We start from the raw sequence: 19371 nt of genomic DNA on the forward strand, positions 1-19371 counted from the left end.
AAGACTTTATCATTTTATTAATGATGAACGAATATTATTTTATAAAGTAAAGTTTAGTTTAAATAATATTCTACTTTAATTCCTCTCAGTGCTTTTAATTAAGTTAATGTTTACGCATTTTCAAATCAGTGCTTTAATCATCCACCGTTAGATCTTTTTGAGGATCCCAAGATGAGGGGTCTAGATTAAATACTCAAGCCCCTCTCTTTCTTCCTCACTTTTCCCTCCCCTCTCTCTCTCCTCCCTTTCCCTTACGTCGTGCGCTGCAAGCCTCCTCCCTCTCACCCGATTCTTCCATAGCCCAGCCTGTCGCCGCATGCACCGCCGGGCCTCGCCGCCACCACCACCGGCGTCCTCTCCTACCGGCGAGCCCTTTCCCTCCACTGGTGAACAGCACACAACTTCCTCTCTCTTCTCACGGTAAGCTAACCGAAATGGGTAAAACCCATTTCTCTCCCCGTGCGCCGCCGTATGCAGCCACCCACGATCACCAAGCACCACCACGAGCCCCCTAAGCCTTCCCCCTTCCTCCTTCCCTTGGCCTGAAGCCTATAGCCCTTCCTTAGCCGCACGAAACTCCTCCCTCACACACGGGTTCTTCCCTTTCCACCGCCATGCATCGCCACCCACGGCGGCCAACCACCGTCTCGAGTTTCCTCTGGCCACCATTGGCCTACCCTAACCACCCATAGCCCTGATCTACCCCTCACGCATGCCCACTTTCTCTCACCCTCTCACGGGCTCTCCCTCACGCGCGGCTTAGATCTGTGGCCTTAGAGCCACCGTGGCGCCACCCCGACGCCACCATCACCTCGCCGAGGTCCTTCCAAGCCCCTCCATGCTCAGCCCCTTCCAGAACAACCACCTTATGTGGTGGACAACCACTATGCATGGCTAACCCCCATTGTACACGGCTAGATATGCCGTGTTATGCCCCTTCACCACTACCACGAGGCCACCATGAGCCCTTCTAAAACCACACTTAGCTATCCACACGCCCAAACAGCCACTGTACGTGGGTTAGCCGTCACGTATGACCCTTCCGACGTCATCGACTGTGACGATCAGCAAGTAACGCACGGGTTATCCCGTCGATGGTATAACCCTCTATCCCTCGTTATTTATGTTATTAGTTGATTAGGTTGTAGATTGTGCTGTTAGTATTGTGGAATTCGTTGTATTGTGATGTGAAGTATTATGCGTAGTTAGGAAGTGTGCTGTGAAGTATTGTGGACTGTGCTGTGTTGTATGGTTGTGAAATATGTGTTGTAATAGTGACGTGGTGTTGTGTGGATTGGGAAGAGAGTACACGTAAAGTGTACTATTGTGGCGTAGTGTGGGATTAGGAGAGTATATGTAAAATATACCCTCCTGACGTAAGGTGGAATGGAAAGAGTACACGTGGAGTGTACACTGTGAGGCGTAGTGTGTGCGAAGGGAGTACACATGGAGTGTACTCCATGTGGTGGAGTGATGCATCATATGGCGGGTATGCCATAGTGGTGATGGGTAGTAGCGTGTATGGAGGGAGTACATGTGGAGCGTACTCCATGAGGCGCAGCGATACGTCGTGTGGCTTGTCGTAGAGATAAGGATGGTTGTGCGGTTGACGGGCGTAGAGTGTGGTGAGTAGTGTTAGGAACTGTGGAACAGTGTCCCGAAGTAGTTGTGATGTGGCTTGTAATATGAGGTGACAAGTGTCACCGTGATTAACTTATGGCTGAGAGTATGTTTGAAGTGGCAGAACAAGTGTAAGAGTGCGCAACGGAATCATGACTGGGGAATGTCACGAAGTGATATGGTTACTGACAGTCATGCTTGTGATGGGTGAGGAGTTAGTATAGGAATTGCGTAGCAAGAACGTGATGAGATGTCACGATGTGGCAGGAGTACGTGAAGGACCGTACTCGTGATGAGTTAGGAGTTGGCGTAGAAATGACGTAGCGGAATGTCAGGTGACGTGACAAGGTCACGGTGTAGCTTGGGAGTAGTCTCGAGCTATATGACGTGACGTAAGACGTAGTTGTGAACAAAGTCTTGTCGTGTTAAGTGTTGGGATGAACTATCAAAAGGGAAGGGTAGTATGAAGAGTCGTGCTAGTCGGGTTAAGAGAAGGTATCGGAGCATGGCACTTGTCCCTATGAGCATGTGATCAACGTGTTATACATTGGTCTTAGATGATAAAGGGGTAAGGTACATGTATAATCTGGTGAGACAAATGTGCCAGACAGATTCACCGTATGTAATGGGTAATTTGTCATAAGCATGGTTACACGGTGCTTAAGCCTCAGAGTTGGTTTAGAGCCGTGTGGCGTGTATGGATGAGAATGAGAATTTAGTGTGAGCTAAGATGCATGGAGGCAGTGATGGGTGTATTGTTTAGGATTGGGATGTGTGATTCCGTCGGTCGGAATCATGCGTCGAAATGTGGTCAACAGGAAGAGTAAGATGAAGGTCTTAGTGTCTTAATCCTAAGGTGAATCGGGGATGAGCACTCGAAGTAGAACATCGAGTTTGGAAGAGGTAGTGACTGTAAGTAGATCCCGAAGGTTTTAGCATAGTAAAGGGCACTTAAAAGCACGAGATAGAAGGAGAGTGTTCCAAGCGATGTGTAGCCCTATTTCTAGTTTAAATTGCTTATGCATTAGATAGAGAATGACGTTAAGGTTATGTGTATGCATGTAGATTGCCATCTGACACGCACATGAAACTGCATGATATGAAAGAAGCATGGAGTCCAGGTAAGTATTACGTTCATACTCTTCTAGAGTTTTCTAAAATATACGAAATGAAAAGGAAATGTTTTTCCCTTACGAGGCCTTACTAAATGACACGAAAGATGTTTTACAAAAACGTTCTAAATATAAGTGTTCAAATGTATATGTATGTATAACCTTCCTTAGTAGCCCCTTTTTACGCAACCAAAGTATTAGTTATACGCATGTGAATGGATGACTATACGCAGTATCTATTGTATGTATTTTCCATGAAAATAAATGTTGAGGCTTGTGCCTCGAGCTTTAACTGATGCTTTGACTGACGTGAAGAAAATATTTTAAAAGGTCCCTATGAACTTATGTTTTAAGGATGCCATGAACTGATGTTTTATGGATGCCATAAAAGATGATGTTTATACGAAATGAAAAGTGAAAAGGAAATGTTTTTCCCTTACGAGGCCTTACTAACGACACGAAAGATGTTTTACAAAAGCGTGCTTAGTATAAGTGTTCAAAAGTATACGTATGTACGGCCCTCCTTGGCAGCCCCTTTTTAAGTACCCAAAAGTATTAATTGTACGTAAGCGAATGGATGACTATACGCTGTATCTATTGTCTGTATTTTCCACAAAAAGAAGTGTTGAGGCTGATGCCTGATGCTTTAACTGATGCTTTGAATGACACGAAGAAAGTATTTTGTTTTAAAATGTCCTTATGAACTGATGTTTTATGAATGCCACGAACCAATGTTTTAAATGATGCCATGAAAGACGATGTTTAAGCCCATGCTTTTAAATGACATTTTCTATGAATGAACTCTTAAATGAAAGATAGAGCTGAAATGAACTGAAAAGACTGAACTGAAAGAAATGACTGAACGTTTAATGTATGAAAATACGTAACGGCCATATGAATGAATGCAAAGGGTACCGAATGAATGGACAGATTGTAATGCCATGTAAGTAGTACTGTCACAACCCCGCCCCGGGAAGGGTGAGATCATTACGTACATACCTGTCCTTTTCTTTTCTTATTCTTTTTCTAATAACATGCGATCGGCATGGGCATGACACACGTGTACTCTAAATTTCTCATTTAATAAAGGGAACACCTAATAGACATTTTATTCGAACATTCATCTATAAAAGACTCTCAGAGTCCATACGTTCATCAAAACATAACCCATCATCCATAAACATAACTGTTCTAGTTTGGGAAGATCCTAAGTTTCTGCCTCTTCCTCTGTAGTAATGCCTTGCTCCCCAGCCTTTTCATCATTACCTGGATGTTTAAAACATTTAAAACAAAAGTGAGTCGAATACTCAGTAAGCAGTACACCATGCAGTGAACATACTAGGCATCTATTATTTTCTTTTGAAAACATGCATACTTAAACATTTAGCTAATTCTTGACAATGGTTTCATGCATAACATTTTAATGGATAAGCCGTACTTTCATGCATAAACATTTAAGAAATAACTATGTTTTCATGTATAAACATTTTAATAAATTACCATACTTTCATGTTTCACTTTCTTTGGCTGGTACATACTATTACGCCCCATGTGTTGGGGTTAGCATTCTTCCTTTGGACTTGGATTCCACCTGTGACCACAGGTTAGGAATCCCTTTCAGTCAGGGGTAGCACTGGGTGCACTACTAGTACTACTTACCCAGCATTGCAATCTGCCAATTCCTTTGGTACATTTTTCATTCATATGGCCGTTACGTAATTTCATACAACAAGACATTTATTCATTCAGTCCTTTCATTCATTCAGTCATTTCTTTCATTCATTTCAGTTCTTTTCATTTAACAGTTCATTCATGGAAAACGTCATTTAAAAACATGAACTTAAACATCATATTTTCATTTAACAGTGCATTCATGAAAAAAAAAATCATTTTAAAAGCATGAGCTTGAACATAATTTTTTCATGGCATCCATAAAGTGTCAGTTCATAGGGACAATTTAACATCAATTCTTAGGGACATCTTAAAACTTTTTCCTCACATCATTTAAAGCATCAGTTCATAGGGACATTTTAAAACGCTTTCTTCATGTCATTTAAAGCATCGCTTAAAGCATAAGGCATGAGACGTTCTTTTCCTTTCCTTTGTAATTAAAACATTTTCATCATCTTTCTTACTCCGATGCACATGCATTTTTATGAAAAAGATATATTTTCATGCTATACTACAAATATGAATAATCAATAAGCTTATTGAGAGAGCATGTATGGAAATTTCATGACTTAGAACCTACGTGCATGCATTACTTTATACATATATACACAATTATAATCGATAGGGTACTTAACATGGGTTATCAAGAAATGGCTTGTACATACTATATACATTTACTATTTCTTTAGAAGAACACTTGAAAAGAGAGAGATACATTCTTTCATAAAGAGAACTTAGTGTAAGAAGCAATGTCATAGCTACTTACCTACGAGTTTTACTAGTGGTTTCCTTGAATCTTGAAAATAAACTCCTATTCAATGAAATGGAATAACACATCAATATTCATTTCACTTTAATCTTTACTATCCGACATCCCTACATGCTCACTTAAATTCCAAATTAGAATTAAAGTGTTTTTCCTTAACCCATTTAACTACCCAACATACATGGCACTAAACCAAAACATTAATATTCTCATTCTGACATTTAAAGAACTCATGAAAGTACATAACTTGCTTGCTATCCCTTTAAAGGCCATCGTTTTCTATATGAATGATAGATAGAAATCAAAGGTTAGGAATATATACATGGACAGTATCGTAGTTTTATAGTAAAGTGATGAGAAGAGTATTGTTCTCAGGGATTGGTAACTTACTTTTGACAAATACTGTAATTATACTGATCTTGACTTTATTTAGAAAAGTCACTAAGATTTTTGTAATTGCAAATTAAAATAAAATTAATTCAAAGGAAAAGGAATATATTATTCAAAGATCAAATCAATGAAAAAAAAAACTTCTAGGAAATCGATTTCACCTAATTTTTCACTATGTTTTACTTATCTAGCTAATTGAATTTAATTCTCTCTATTTGTTAGTAAATCTCCACAAACATCCAAAAGCCTTTTTCGACAGTCAATTGAAAATTATTCATGTTCATCATTTTACATAAGAGTATGCAAATTAATAAAGCAAGAAAGCAATAAGACCAATGATTTTAATACCACATAAGTTCATATAAGTCTTTCGATCTCTATATTTACCTATACCGAAATATCCAAGATCTATCCTATAATTCTCTTTTTCGACAACAAATCATAAGATTAAAATCATCTAATTAATGACCAGTTAATTAGAAGTAATAAGTTCAGAATAAATCAGACAAATATAAAAGAGAATTACTTCAAATTAATATAGTAAAGTAATCATAGTTCGAAACTAGATTACATCATTTTTCTAGAATAAAGTAAATTTAGTTCATGCCAAAAATTAAATTCAACATAAACGAATTTACTATAATTTTTTTAAGAGAAAAATAGAAGAAAATAAACATTAAAAATGTTTCTCGCAGTCGTGCAGGTTTGGGGGGTGAGATGAGAATTTTGTGTTTTGTTTTGAAGTTTAAAATATTATGTTTTAATATTATTATTGTTTTGGGATTTGAAAAAGATGTATTGGAATTTTAAAAAGTTGAATTATTTATTATATTTTATATGGAGATTTAAAAAATGTGTAATGATGAGATGAGATGAGATAAGAATTTTATGTTTTATTGTAGTTACCAAACCTGCCCTAAGCCTTTCAATCGAAGCGTCAGTCCGTGCATTAATCGCAGCGTCCTCTACTTCTTTTTCTTCCTCCGCTCTGTGTTTTTTTTCCTTCTTTTTCTTACTCTTTTTTTTTTTTGTGTGTTGCGTCGCCCCCGTTCTTTTTTCGGAAACCAGCAAATCAAACTCGTTCCTCTCCCGTGTGTGCAGTAGCCGAAAACCAACTTGAATTTTTGAATCTCGTCCAATCCGTTTCGTGCGTTACGTCCAAGAGTCCAGCTAAAGCTAAAGCTAAAACTTCTCTTTTCAAATTCGTTCCATGTCCCAGGTTCAGCTTCCTTTCTCTTTTCTATTCCTTCCAAGTCCATTCCTACCATTAGCATCGTCTCTTACTTTTGAATTTGATAAATATCTTTTATTTATTTTTTTTTTTACTTTTTCTCCTCCATGTAGTTAGACGCCAATAGAATAGATTCAAATCACTTCTCTTTGCCAACGTCTCTTCCTTTCGAATTTGAAAATCTTCTTCTCGCTATAGCATCTTCAAAAATTTAACTTGATCTTATTCCCAAATAACACTAATAATCAACTCTTATATTTGAATAGATCTTCATTTAAATATGAGAGTCCTTAGACGATAGGCTTATAAAATTTAGATATTCTTTTTCTTCAAAACTGAAATAATTTCAAATGATGACAATGAAGCCTAAAATCAACAAAAATAAATAAAATTAGACTAAAATTTAAAGTTAAGAAGTGATAAAATATATTAAATTATACCAGTCATCATACACCTCCAAACTTACAACTTTATTTGTCCTCAAACAAAAAATAAAATAAAATAAAAGGCCACCATAAACTATCAAATAGACCTCATAGAGAAGTTTCATCACTCACCAAGCCATGATCTGAATTAGATATCATCACTAGTATCTTACTCTTTTAACATCAATGATAGCAGGAAAATCGATCAAAAATTTAGCAATTTGTCAAGTAAAAGTTAAGTGTTTACTTCAACCTAAAACTAATACCTTGAGTGTGTGTGTGATATAATCAACTTAACTCCAAATCACCTGCAAACTCAGATAAAAGTATAACAACTAAAATCAGAAGAATTCTCTCAAAACTTAACCCCATAAGTCTAATTTTCAGAAATCCTCTGTAACACCCCAAATCCGGTTAATCTGGAGAATTACTACATGTCTCTTAAGAACTTATTTCCCAACACAACTAAAATAAAACTTCAAAACTTTAATAGCAAAACTCAACATCAAGTATTCTAAATAACCACATTGAAAACTTCACAAAGTCATTACTGCAGCAAAATAAACTAAGGAGTCTATAATCTCCCGGTAGTCATAACAAACCAACTAATAATTTCATAAATCTTACTAAACCCAAGATATAATTAAATCTCAAAGACATTAAAGTTAAAGAACATCAGAATTCCTTCTTCTAACATCATCTCATCAGCTTAAACACATTCACCAATCTAATTCAGGTCCTCAATTGGACTCTCGACATCATTTGAAAAATATTATAATGATAGGGGGTGTGTAACACCCCGTATTTTAGTGTATTTTTTAATTGAAAGATTATTTGTTATTAATTTAAAAATTTATTCTTTTGTTTTAAAATTGGTTGGATTTTTAGTGAATTTATTTTTTTATTTTAATTTTTTGAAAATTATTCTGAAGTGCTTTCTTATAATTGATTATTGTAATACATTTAAATTATTTTCATATTAAATTAACTTATTGTTGGGTTTAATTATTTATTTTCATTTTAATCATTACGTTTGAATTATTTTATTTTACTTGCTGTTTTAAAATCGTTTCCGTTGGATCATTTTTGTGACCCAAGATATGAGGATTGAACCTCATTTCTTTCCCTACATTTTCTCTTTCCTCTGTTCTTTTTCTTCTTTTCTTCTTTTCTTCTTTTCCTTTCTTTCTTTTTTTTTTCTTCCCCTGCTTCCCGCGCGCCGCAACCCCCCCTCCTTCTCTCCGTCCGTTTCTCTTCTCCCCCAGCCCGTCGCTGTGGGCCGGCGGTGACTGACACCGCCCCTCCCTCTCACCTCCCCTTCGACCGGCGACCACCTCCCTGTAATTTCAGCCCTCCTCGCGCCGCCGTTAGCCCCCACGCACCACACCAAGCCGGACACTCCTTGTGCCGCTGCGCCGCCGTCGCGCCACCTCCGGCCACCATCTTCTCACCACATAATCATCGACCTCCTAGCAACCCATTGGACCCAACCTCACCTCCGATCTGTCACCGGTGATTCCAACTCTATTTCCATTTAGAGTGTTTTTGCACTTCAACCGCCCTCTACGCCGCCACTCACGGCCAACCACCACCACCACTAGCCTCACCGACATCTCTAAGCCCTACCCTATCAATCTCGGGTCTTCGTTTACACCCGTTCAAAAGTGAATTTTTGGGACCCACGGCCACAGTGCTTTTGGCACTGTTTTGTTGCTGCGTTGCTGCTTCTAGCACCTCCGTGATCTTTCAAAAATTATATTATAGCATTGTAAGTATTTTTCCAAAAAACTTTTGAGATTTAAATGTATTTCTACGCTAAATCATTTTACTGTGAATTTGTTGGTTGTGCCGGACTGAGTTCGAGAAGTAAGGGGGTCGGTTGGATTGGATGATGGAGTTGTTAGTGTGAGATTGGTTTATGCTATGAAAATTGTTGGCTGTTGCGGGTTTGAATATTGGTGTTTTGAGTTTGACAATGGTCATGGTGAATATTGAAGATTTTTAGGAAGTGATGATATATTTTGGGATTATGAGGGTTTTAAGTTTTGAGATATTAAAATAGGTTATTTTAGAAGTTTAGGCTTAAATATCGAAATCCGTTATTGATTGAAAACTTACGAAAATTATGTGATTATTTTTATAGGTGACGATTTATATTCGACTCGACAATTTTGAGAAAAATTCTGAAAAGCTAAGTTGTCCAGGTAAGCGGGGTTCCTATGCTAGGTTTTATACAAGTTAATAAGATTGAGGTTGATTTTATGAAAACTTGCATATTTTGTGATATGATGGGAACTTGTGAAAATAAAGATCAACCTCGGTTGCTTATCTACATCATTCATCAAATCTGTGTGAAAAAGGAAAATTTGTTCTGACATGCATTGTGTAGACATGAGCTAAATTCTATCATGTGTTTTTTTGAAATCTGAAAAAGGGAGCGATATTGAGAATATGGAAAATTATGCATTTATTTAGAAAGATGTTCTGACTTTTGTTGTTAGTGTGTGTAAACTGTCTGATTCTTGTTTTGGTTCTCTGTATTATTTTGATATAACATCTGAAAACCTTTGGCATGGTGTATTGGTATTTGTATCTGACTCTGTCTCTGCTCTGCTCTGTTTGGGTTGGTACCAACTTCTCTGTCTCTGAGTGCACCCACTTTGGAAATAAAGTGGTTTTATTGTGGTCTTTCATGTGTGCACACTCGGAGCTCCGAGAAGAATAAAGGAAAGATTTCACCTCTGTCTTTGCCTGGTTTGGCCACCGGGGTTAGCACAACCCTACCACGGGGGTGAAACATGGTCTATGCTCTGTGTGATGCTCTGTTTTGATCTGATGATGATACTTAGTTTATGTTATGCCAAAGTATTATGGGTTTTACGTGTCTTAAAACCATCGCTCTGTTACTTTTGAAAATATGTTCTGTTCTGCATGATAACTCTGGAAAATGTTTTGTTCTGCATGCTATACTTTGTAAATGCTCATGTTTGCACGCTAGCATATGTTCTCTGCTTACTGAGTTGTTGATAACTCACCCTCTATCTTCATAATATTTTTCAGATGATGTGGAGAGTCCAACTGAGGACCTGGATTAGATTGGTGAGCATGATTAAGTTGGGAGAGGATGTTAGAAGAAGGAATTCTGATGTCCTTTAATTTTAATGTCTTTTAGATTTAATTATATCTTGGGCTTGGGTTTAGTAAAACTTTTGAAGTTATTAGTTTGGTTTGTTGTGACTACCGGGAGATTTTGGACTCCTTAGTTTATTTTGCTGCAGTAATAACTTTGTAGAGTTTCAATGTGGTTATTTAGAGTACTTGAGATTGAGTTTTGCTAATAAAGTTTTGGAGTTTTATTTTAGTCGTGTTGGGAAACATATTCTTAAGTGACAGGTAGTGATTCTCCAGGCCAACCGGGTTTGGGACGTTACAGGGTGAGTTATCAACAACTCAGTAAGCAGAAAACATATGCTACCGTGCAAACATGAGCTTTTACCAAGTACAATATGCAGAACAAAATATTTTACAGAGTTATCATACAGAACAAAACGTGTTTTCCAAAAGTAATGGAGCGATGATTTTAAGACAAGTAAAACCCGTAATACTTTGGCATAACATAAACTGAGTATCATCATCAGATCAAAACAGAGCATCACACAGAGCAGAGACCATGTGTCACCCCCGTGGTAGGGTTGTGCTAACCCCGGTGGCCAAACCAGACAAAGACAGAGGTGAAATCTTTCCTTTATTCTTCTCGGAGCTCCGAGTGTGCACACAGGAAAGACCACAATAAAACCACTTTGTTTCCAAAGTGGGTGCACTCAGAGACAGAGAAGTTGGTACCAACCCAAACAGAGCAGAGCAGAGACAGAGTCAGATACAAATACCAATACACCATGCCAAAGGTTTTCAGATGTTATATCAAAATAATACAGAGTACCAAAACAGAATCAGGCAGCTTACACACACTAACAACAAAAGTCAGAACATATTTCTAAATAAATGCACAATTTTTCATATTCTTAATATCGCTCCATTTTTCAGATTTCAAAAACCACATGATAGAATTTAGCTCATGTCTACACAATGCATGTTAGAACATATTTTTCATTTTTCACACAGATTTGATGAATAATGCAGATAAGCAACCGAGGTTGATCTTTGTTTTTCCCAAGTTCCCATTACATCACAATTTTCATAAAGTCAACCTCAGTCTTTTAACTTGTATAAAACCTAGTATAGCAACCTCACTTACCTGACTCCTGCAGCGTATTATCTATGCCTTGAATACGGTCTCTATCAGTTTCGTCACCTATTCATAAAAATATATATAAACTAAGTATTAAAATCCAACAACACAAAATTGGTCTAAGATAACTTAAGACCCAATTTCTAGACCATCTTTCAGCAAATTTAATCCAACTCAAACAATCAAATAACAATCTAGACAGCCCACACTTCGACCCAAAATATTTTATACCAATCTCAGTATTGTCCAATACAAGCATCAAAACCAATGTCAACTCAAATCATCAATAACTCACACTTATTTCAGCAGCTCGTAATCCTAAACAATCACCAACAATTTAACCAAAACAACACTACACATTGCACATTTCTTTCCGTTCACAACTCCACAACAGAAAACAAAACCCAACACTTCAAAATATTAAACTGCACTCGTCAAAAGAAAATTCCCTTCTAAAAATTTCTAAAACACCAATCCACAACAGAATCAACTCTTATTTCTCACGAGAAAAAAAAAAATACAATGAAGTGAAAACTTATGGGCTCAATGTTGAAGAGAAACAGAGTAGAACATAAGTATACCTGAAGACTAAACGCAGCGCAAGAGGGAGAGAAGAGTCGAGTCTTGAAAGGAGAACACCAACTGCAGAACAAGAGGGACGCGAGAGAGAAACTTTGTGTTCTGCTGCAATGGAGAGATGCGACAGATGAGAAATTGATTTTGAGGGAAAATCGAAAGTGAGGAGGTTTAGGGCATGAGATTCGGAACCACAAAATAGAACCAACAACAAGAAAATAAAATGAAACCGGAAAGAAAAGAGTAACGTGGGAGAGAGAGGATGCGGGAGAAACCAGAAATTGAAACCGAAATGTGAAAGAGAGGGAGAAAGAAACGGGAGCTGAGGAAGAAGACACTAACCTCCAAAACGGCATTGTTCAGAAGACTACCAAGACAAAGGCTGGGCCTTTTTACGTACTGGTCCGGGCCTCTTACATCCTCCCCCCTTACAAAAATTCCGTCCTCAGAATTTGATATAAGCTATAAAAACTCTCTTCGAACAAGTGAGGATACTTAACTCGCATCTCTTCCTCGAATTCCCAAGATGCTTCATTGATAGCATGATTATTCCACAATACTTTAACCAAAGAAATAGTTCGAGTCCATAACACTTGCTTATTCCTGTTCAAAATCCGCACTGGTTCCTCGGTGTAGGTCATATCCTCTTGAATCTGAAGGGGTTCATGATCTATAATATGAGTGGGGTCATGGATGTACTTTCTCAACATGGACACATGGAACACGTTATGCACTCCCGTGAATGCAGGTGGTAGAGCCACCCTGTAAGCCACTGGTCCAATCTGATCAAGAATCTCAAACGGTCCAATATATCTAGGGCTCAACTTACCCTTCTTTCCGAATCTCATAACTCCTTTCGTTGGTGCAATCCTCAAGAATACCTTATCTCCAACCTCAAACTCTAACTGGTGGCGGCGTTTATCTGCATAACTCTTTTGTCGGCTTTGAGCTGCTTTCATTCTAACTTGAATGGTATCTACCTTTTCTGTGGTTTGCTAAATAATCTCTGGCCCTAGAAGTTTCTTTTCACCTACTTCATCCCAATACAATGGAGATCTACACCTTCTGCCATACAAAACCTCGTAGGGTGCCATCCTAATGCTAGCCTGGAAACTATTATTACAAGCAAACTCGACCAATGGTAAATGTTGCATCCCAGTTCCCTTAAAATCCATCACGCACGCCCTCAACATGTCTTCTAAAATCTGAATAGTTCTTTCTGACTGTCCATTTGTCTGAGGGTGAAAAGCAGTACTGAAACTTAACTTAGTACCCATGGCCTCTTGTAGGCTTTGCCAAAATTTAGAAGTAAAACGAGGATCTCTATCCAACACAATGGATACCGGTACTCCATGCAACCTCACTATCTCCTGCACATTTAGCTCAGCTAGTTTCTCCAGTTTATAAGAAACTTTAATGGGCACAAAACGGGCAGTCTTCGTTAAGTGATCCACAATCACCCATATTGCATCTTGTCCGCTTAAGGTCCTTGGTAGACCTGTCACGAAGTCCATGGAGATATGCTCCCACTTCCACACTGGAATCTGGAGTGGCTGTAATAACCCTGTAGGTCTCTGATGCTCCGCCTTCATTTGTTGGCAAGTTAGGCAATGCCCTACAAACTTAGCAATTTCTCTTTTCATGTCATTCCACCAAAAAGACTCTCTCAAATCCCGATATATCTTGGTACTCCCTGGGTGAACAGTGTACAAAGAACAGTGTGCCTCTTCAAGAATTACCCTTTTTAGTTCATCATCAACAAGTATGCATACTCTACCTCTAAACCTCAAAACTCCATCCTCGGAAATGCTAAAATCAGATTTGTCCCCATTCCCGACTTCTTCCACTAGTTTCACCAACCCTGAGTCCACTTTCTGAGCAGCTTTGATTCTATCTATCAAGGCAAGTTGAACTACTAAACTGGCCATGAAAGCATTTGTATCACTAGCAATCACTTCAATACCGGCTCTTTCTAAGTCCATTAACAACTTGTGTTGAGTGGTAATGGCTGCAACTGTCGGTCCCATTGACTTCCTACTTAGAGCATGGGCTACAACATTAGCTTTGCCTGGGTGATAATTAATGGTGCAATCATAATCCTTGATCAACTCAAGCCATCTCATTTGCCTCATATTTAATTCTTTTTGGGTAAAGAAATATTTCAAACTCTAGTGGTCCGTATAAATTTCGCACTTTTCCCCATTCAAGTAATGTCTCCAAAGCTTGAGTGCAAAAATGACTGCCGCAAGTTCCAGATCATGTGTGGGATAATTCTGTTCATACACTTTCAGTTGGCGTGAGGCGTAAGCTATAACCTTCCCATGTTGAATCAGTACACATCACAATCCAAGCCTAGATGCATCGCTATAGACAACAAATCCACTTCTAGCTGTGGGAACTGTTAACACCGGAGCTGTCACTAATCTCTGTTTCAACTCCTGGAAGCTTTCTTCACACTTTGCTGTCCATTCAAACTTATTATTTTTCTTGGTGAGTGCAGTGAGAGGAACTGCTATCCTGGAAAACCCATCAATGAATCGACGGTAATAACCCGCCAATCCCAAGAAGCTTCTAACCTCATGAACATTCTTCGGTGCCGACCAACTAACCATTGCTTCCACTTTTCTAGGTCCACTGAAATGCCATCTTTCGAAACTACATGTCCCAGAAACGTGATTGAATCAAGCCAAAATTCACATTTCTTCAACTTAGCAAACAACTGCTTATCTCTGAGTGTCCCAAGTACCAACTTCAAATGTTCTTCATTCTCGTTCTTGCTTTTTGAGTATATCAGTATATCATCAATAAAAACCACCACCAATTTGTCTAAAAATTCATGAAACACCCAGTTCATCAAATCCATGAATACTACTGGGGTGTTAGTCAGGCCAAAAGGCATGACCAAAAACTCATAATGGTCATAACGGGTCCTGAAAGCCGTCTTAGCCACGTCTTCTGCTATCATCTTCAATTGATGGTAATCCGATCGAAAATCAATTTTTGAAAATACTTGAGCACCTTGAAGTTGATCAAACAAATCTTCTAGACGGGGTAGCAGGTACTTATTCTTTATGGTCACCCGATTAAGTTCCTTGTAATCGATACACATTCTCATCGATCCATCCTTCTTCTTCACGAAGAGAACTGGAGCTCCCCAAGGTGATACATTGGGCCTGATGAAACCCTTGTCCAACAAATCTTGCAACTGCTCCTTGAGTTCCACTAGTTCAGACGACACCATACGATATGGTGCTTTCGAAAGGGGTGCCGTGCCTGGGACTAGCTCAATAGCAAACTCTACCTCCCGCTCGGGTGGAAGTCCAGATAAATCTTCTGGAAAAACCTCTGGATATTCACTCACAACCGGTATTTGTTCCAACTTCAACTCTTCCTTTGGTGCTTCAACCACACAGGCTAAGAATCCCTGACAACCATCACGTAACAATTTTCCAACCTGAATGACAGAAATGATGGGTGGAACCAACCTCACTTTCGACCCTGTGAACCGAAATTCACTTTCTTCTTGGGGTCTGAAAACCACTTCCTTTTTAAAACAATCAATACTAGCATGGTAAGAAGCCAGCCAATCCATACCCAAAATCACATCAAACCCAACCATGTAGAACACTATTAAATCTGCTGGCATCAGTCTTCCATCTATAGATAGAGGGCATCCCGGTAGAATCTCACTACAGACTACCGAATTTCCTGTTGGGGTCACAACCACTAACTTATGCTTCAACCTTTCAGTTTCTATAGTGCAAAAACTAGAGTAAGTCGTGGAAACAAAAGAATGTGTCGCTCCCGAGTCAAATAACACAATAGCATTATTAGAAAACAAAGAAGGAGTACCTGTGACCACAAACAGTCTTTTGCATGAACAAAAAATATTCAAAGTCTTAACCAAAACTAACCAACAAAAATAATGCTAAAAATAATATAAAATCCATAAAACAAAACAAATGAGTCATACCAGTGATCACATCATTCCTATCCTCAACCTCTCCAGGTGTTAATGCAAAAACTCGTGTAGGTGCAGTAGGACGTTGGTTGCTGCCCCGAGCTGGAACTTCATTTCTTTGAGGTGGCGGTATGATCGTCTTGTTGCTACCAAAATGCATTGGGCAGTCCTTGATGTAGTGTCCTGATTTGCCGCAACGAAAACACAATCCTGCCCCTTTTCTGCACTCTCCGGAGTGCACTTGATTGCATGTCCTACACTGGTAGGGCTGTTGGTTATCCTGAACCGGCCTTTTTCCCCGAACTACTACCTTCACTCATCTTTTTCCATGGTCCCTAGTCCATGCCAGAATGGTACCCAGTAGGAGTAGTCATTTCCCTCTGTTCATGCAATACAACGCTTCTTTGAAGGTTTCTTTCAAAAACTGTTGCTTTATTCACAATTTCTGAGAAGTTCTGAATCTGAAAGCCTACCACACGCTCATAAAGTTTCTCATTCAGTTCTAGTTCAAATTTGTGTGCCTTCTTTTCCTCATCGGGAATCAGATAAGTAGCAAAACAGGATAACTTAGTAAACCTAGCTGCATACTGATATACCGTCATTGTTCCCTGAACCAAGGTGGCAAATTCCATGGCCTTGTCCTCACGGAACGAGCTAGGGAAGAAGCGCTCAAGAAAGATCTGTTTGAAGTGCAGCCAACTGACTACCTCTGTCCCCTCTACTTCTCTGATAGTTCTTTCAGAGATCCACCACCTCTTCGCTTCCCCGGTAAGCTTGAATGTGGAGTACGCCACCTTTTGCTCATCTGTATAGGTTAGGACTCGCAAAATCTCCTCAATGTCCTGAATCCAATCCTCCGCCAGAGTTGGATCGCCTCTCCCATCAAATAAAGGAGGGTGCATTCGATTGAATTGCTCTACGGTACAACCCCCTTCATTATAGTTACGCTGGCGACCCGAAGGATTCTGCACGAGGTCATCAATTAATTGATGCACAGCTGCTCGTAGTACCTCGGAAGCACTCGGGTTTGCTTCCCTTTCGTTCTCGTTTGCATTTAGTCCGACATGCTTCGTTCACGACAACGGGGTGGCATCCTGACAAAATAACTTGGATCTTTAATAATTGATTCAAAAATAGAGTTTATATGAACATAAATAATTAGTGGGATTCGTAAAACAAAACATATATATTATACTTCAAAAAAATATAAGAATATCTATAAAAGAGAAAAGAAATAGGCACAACGGTAAAAAAAATAGTCAATCTCCCAAAATCTAATACCTTACTCCATCTAACTATTCAAGAAGACTCCGCAATCAATCTAAACCTTAATCAACATGAACTTAGTTCATAGACCTGTGAAAATACCACACCTCCAAACCATTCCTAAAGCCTGCGAATTCTAAGACTTCCCACACCTCCAATATTCAACCCTATAGTTCGCTTTACTAACATAATAAATCTGAAAATGATTTCTTAAACATCATCTATACTTTGAAATCTTACATACTATAGTTTGCAAAACCTCAAACTTGGCTCTGATACCAAATGTAACACTCAAAACTCGATTGATCTGGAGAATTACTACATGTCTCTTAAGAACTTATTTCCCAACACAACTAAAATAAAACTCCAAAACTTTAATAGCAAAACTCAACATCAAGTATTCTAAATAACCATATTGAAAACTCCACAAAGTCATTACTGCAGCAAAATAAACTAAGGAGTCCATAATCTCCCGGTAGTCATAACAAACTAACTAATAATTTCATAAATCTTACTAAACCCAAGATATAATTAAATCTCAAAGACATTAAAGCAAAGAACATTAGAATTCCTTCTTCTAACATCATCTCTTCAGCTTAAACACGTTCACCAATCTAATCCAGGTAATCAGTTGGACTCTCCACATCATCTGAAAAATATTATAATGATAAGGGGTGAGTTATCAACAACTCAGTAAGCAGAAGACATATGCTAGCGTGCAAACATGAGCATTTACCAAGTACAATATGCAGAACAAAATATTTTATAGAGTTATCATACAGAATAAAACATGTTTTCCGAAAGTAATGGAGCGATGATTTTAAGACAAGTAAAACCCGTAATACTTTGGCATAACATAAACTAAATATCATCATTAGATCAAAACAGAGCATCACACAGAGCAGAGACCATGTTTCACCCTCGTGGTATGGTTGTGCTAACCCCGGTGGCCAAACCAGGCAGAGACAGAGGTGAAATCTTTCATTTATTCTTCTCCGAGCCCCGAGTGTGCACACAGGAAAGACCACAATAAAACCAATTTGTTTCCAAAGTGGGTGCACTCAGAGACAGAGAAGTTGGTACCAACCCAAACAGAGCAGAGCATAACAAAGCAAAGCAGAGCAAAGTAGAGACAGAGTCAGATACAAATACCAGTACACCATGCCAAAGGTTTTCAGATATTATATCAAAATAATACAGAGTACTAAAACAGAATTAGACAGTTTACACACACTGAAAACAAAAGCCAGAACATCTTTCTAAATAAATGTACAATTTTCCATATTCTCAATATCGCTCCCTTTTTCAGATTTCAAAAACCACATGATAGAATTTAGCTCATGTCTACACAATGCATGTCAGAACATATTTTTTTTTTCACACAGATTTGATAAATAATGCAGATAAGCAACCGAGGTTGATCTTTGTTTTTCCCAAGTTCCCATTACATCACAAAGTATGCAAATTTTCATAAAGTCAACCTTAGTCTTTTAACTTGTATAAAACCTAGCATAGCAACCTCACTTACCTGACTCCTGCAGCGTATTATCTATGCCTTGAATACGGTCTCTATCAGTCTCGTCACCTATTCATAAAAATATATATAAACTAAGTATTAAAGTCCAACAACACAAAATTGGTCTAAGATAACTTAAGACCCAATTTCTAGACCATCTTTCAGCAAATTTAATCCAACTTAAACAACCAAATAACAATCTGGACATCCCACACTTCGACCCAAAATATTTTATACCAATCTCAGTATTGTCCAATACAAGCATAAAAACCAATGTCAACTCAAATCATCAATAACTCACACTTATTTTAGCAGCTCGTAATCCCAAACAATCACCAACAATTTAACCAAAACAACACTACACATTGCACATTTCTTTCCGTTCACAACTCCCCAACAGAAAACAAAACCCAATACTTCAAAATATTAAACTGCACTCGTCAAAAGAAAATTCCCTTCTAAAAATTTCTAAAACACCAATCCACAATAGAATCAACTCTTATTTCTCACGAGAGAAAAAAAAAATACAATGAAGTGAAAACTTACGGGCTCAATGCTTAAGAGAAACATAGTAGAACTTCATATCCA

General features: G+C 38.3%; 1 protein-coding gene across 1 annotated transcript in view; it reads right to left on the bottom strand.

Moving 5' to 3' along the window:
- Positions 1–16336: 16336 nt before the first annotated feature.
- Positions 16337–19371, bottom strand: part of LOC118348602 — a 3545-nt gene continuing 510 nt past the window's right edge. The window contains exon 3 of the mRNA XM_035690642.1: positions 16337–16843. Within this exon, the coding sequence (XP_035546535.1) occupies positions 16337–16843 (507 nt within the window). The remainder of the gene's footprint in view (positions 16844–19371) is intronic.

The sequence above is a fragment of the Juglans regia genome, chromosome 1 (genome assembly GCF_001411555.2).
Source record: "Juglans regia cultivar Chandler chromosome 1, Walnut 2.0, whole genome shotgun sequence".
NCBI classification, from domain to species: Eukaryota; Viridiplantae; Streptophyta; class Magnoliopsida; order Fagales; family Juglandaceae; genus Juglans; species Juglans regia.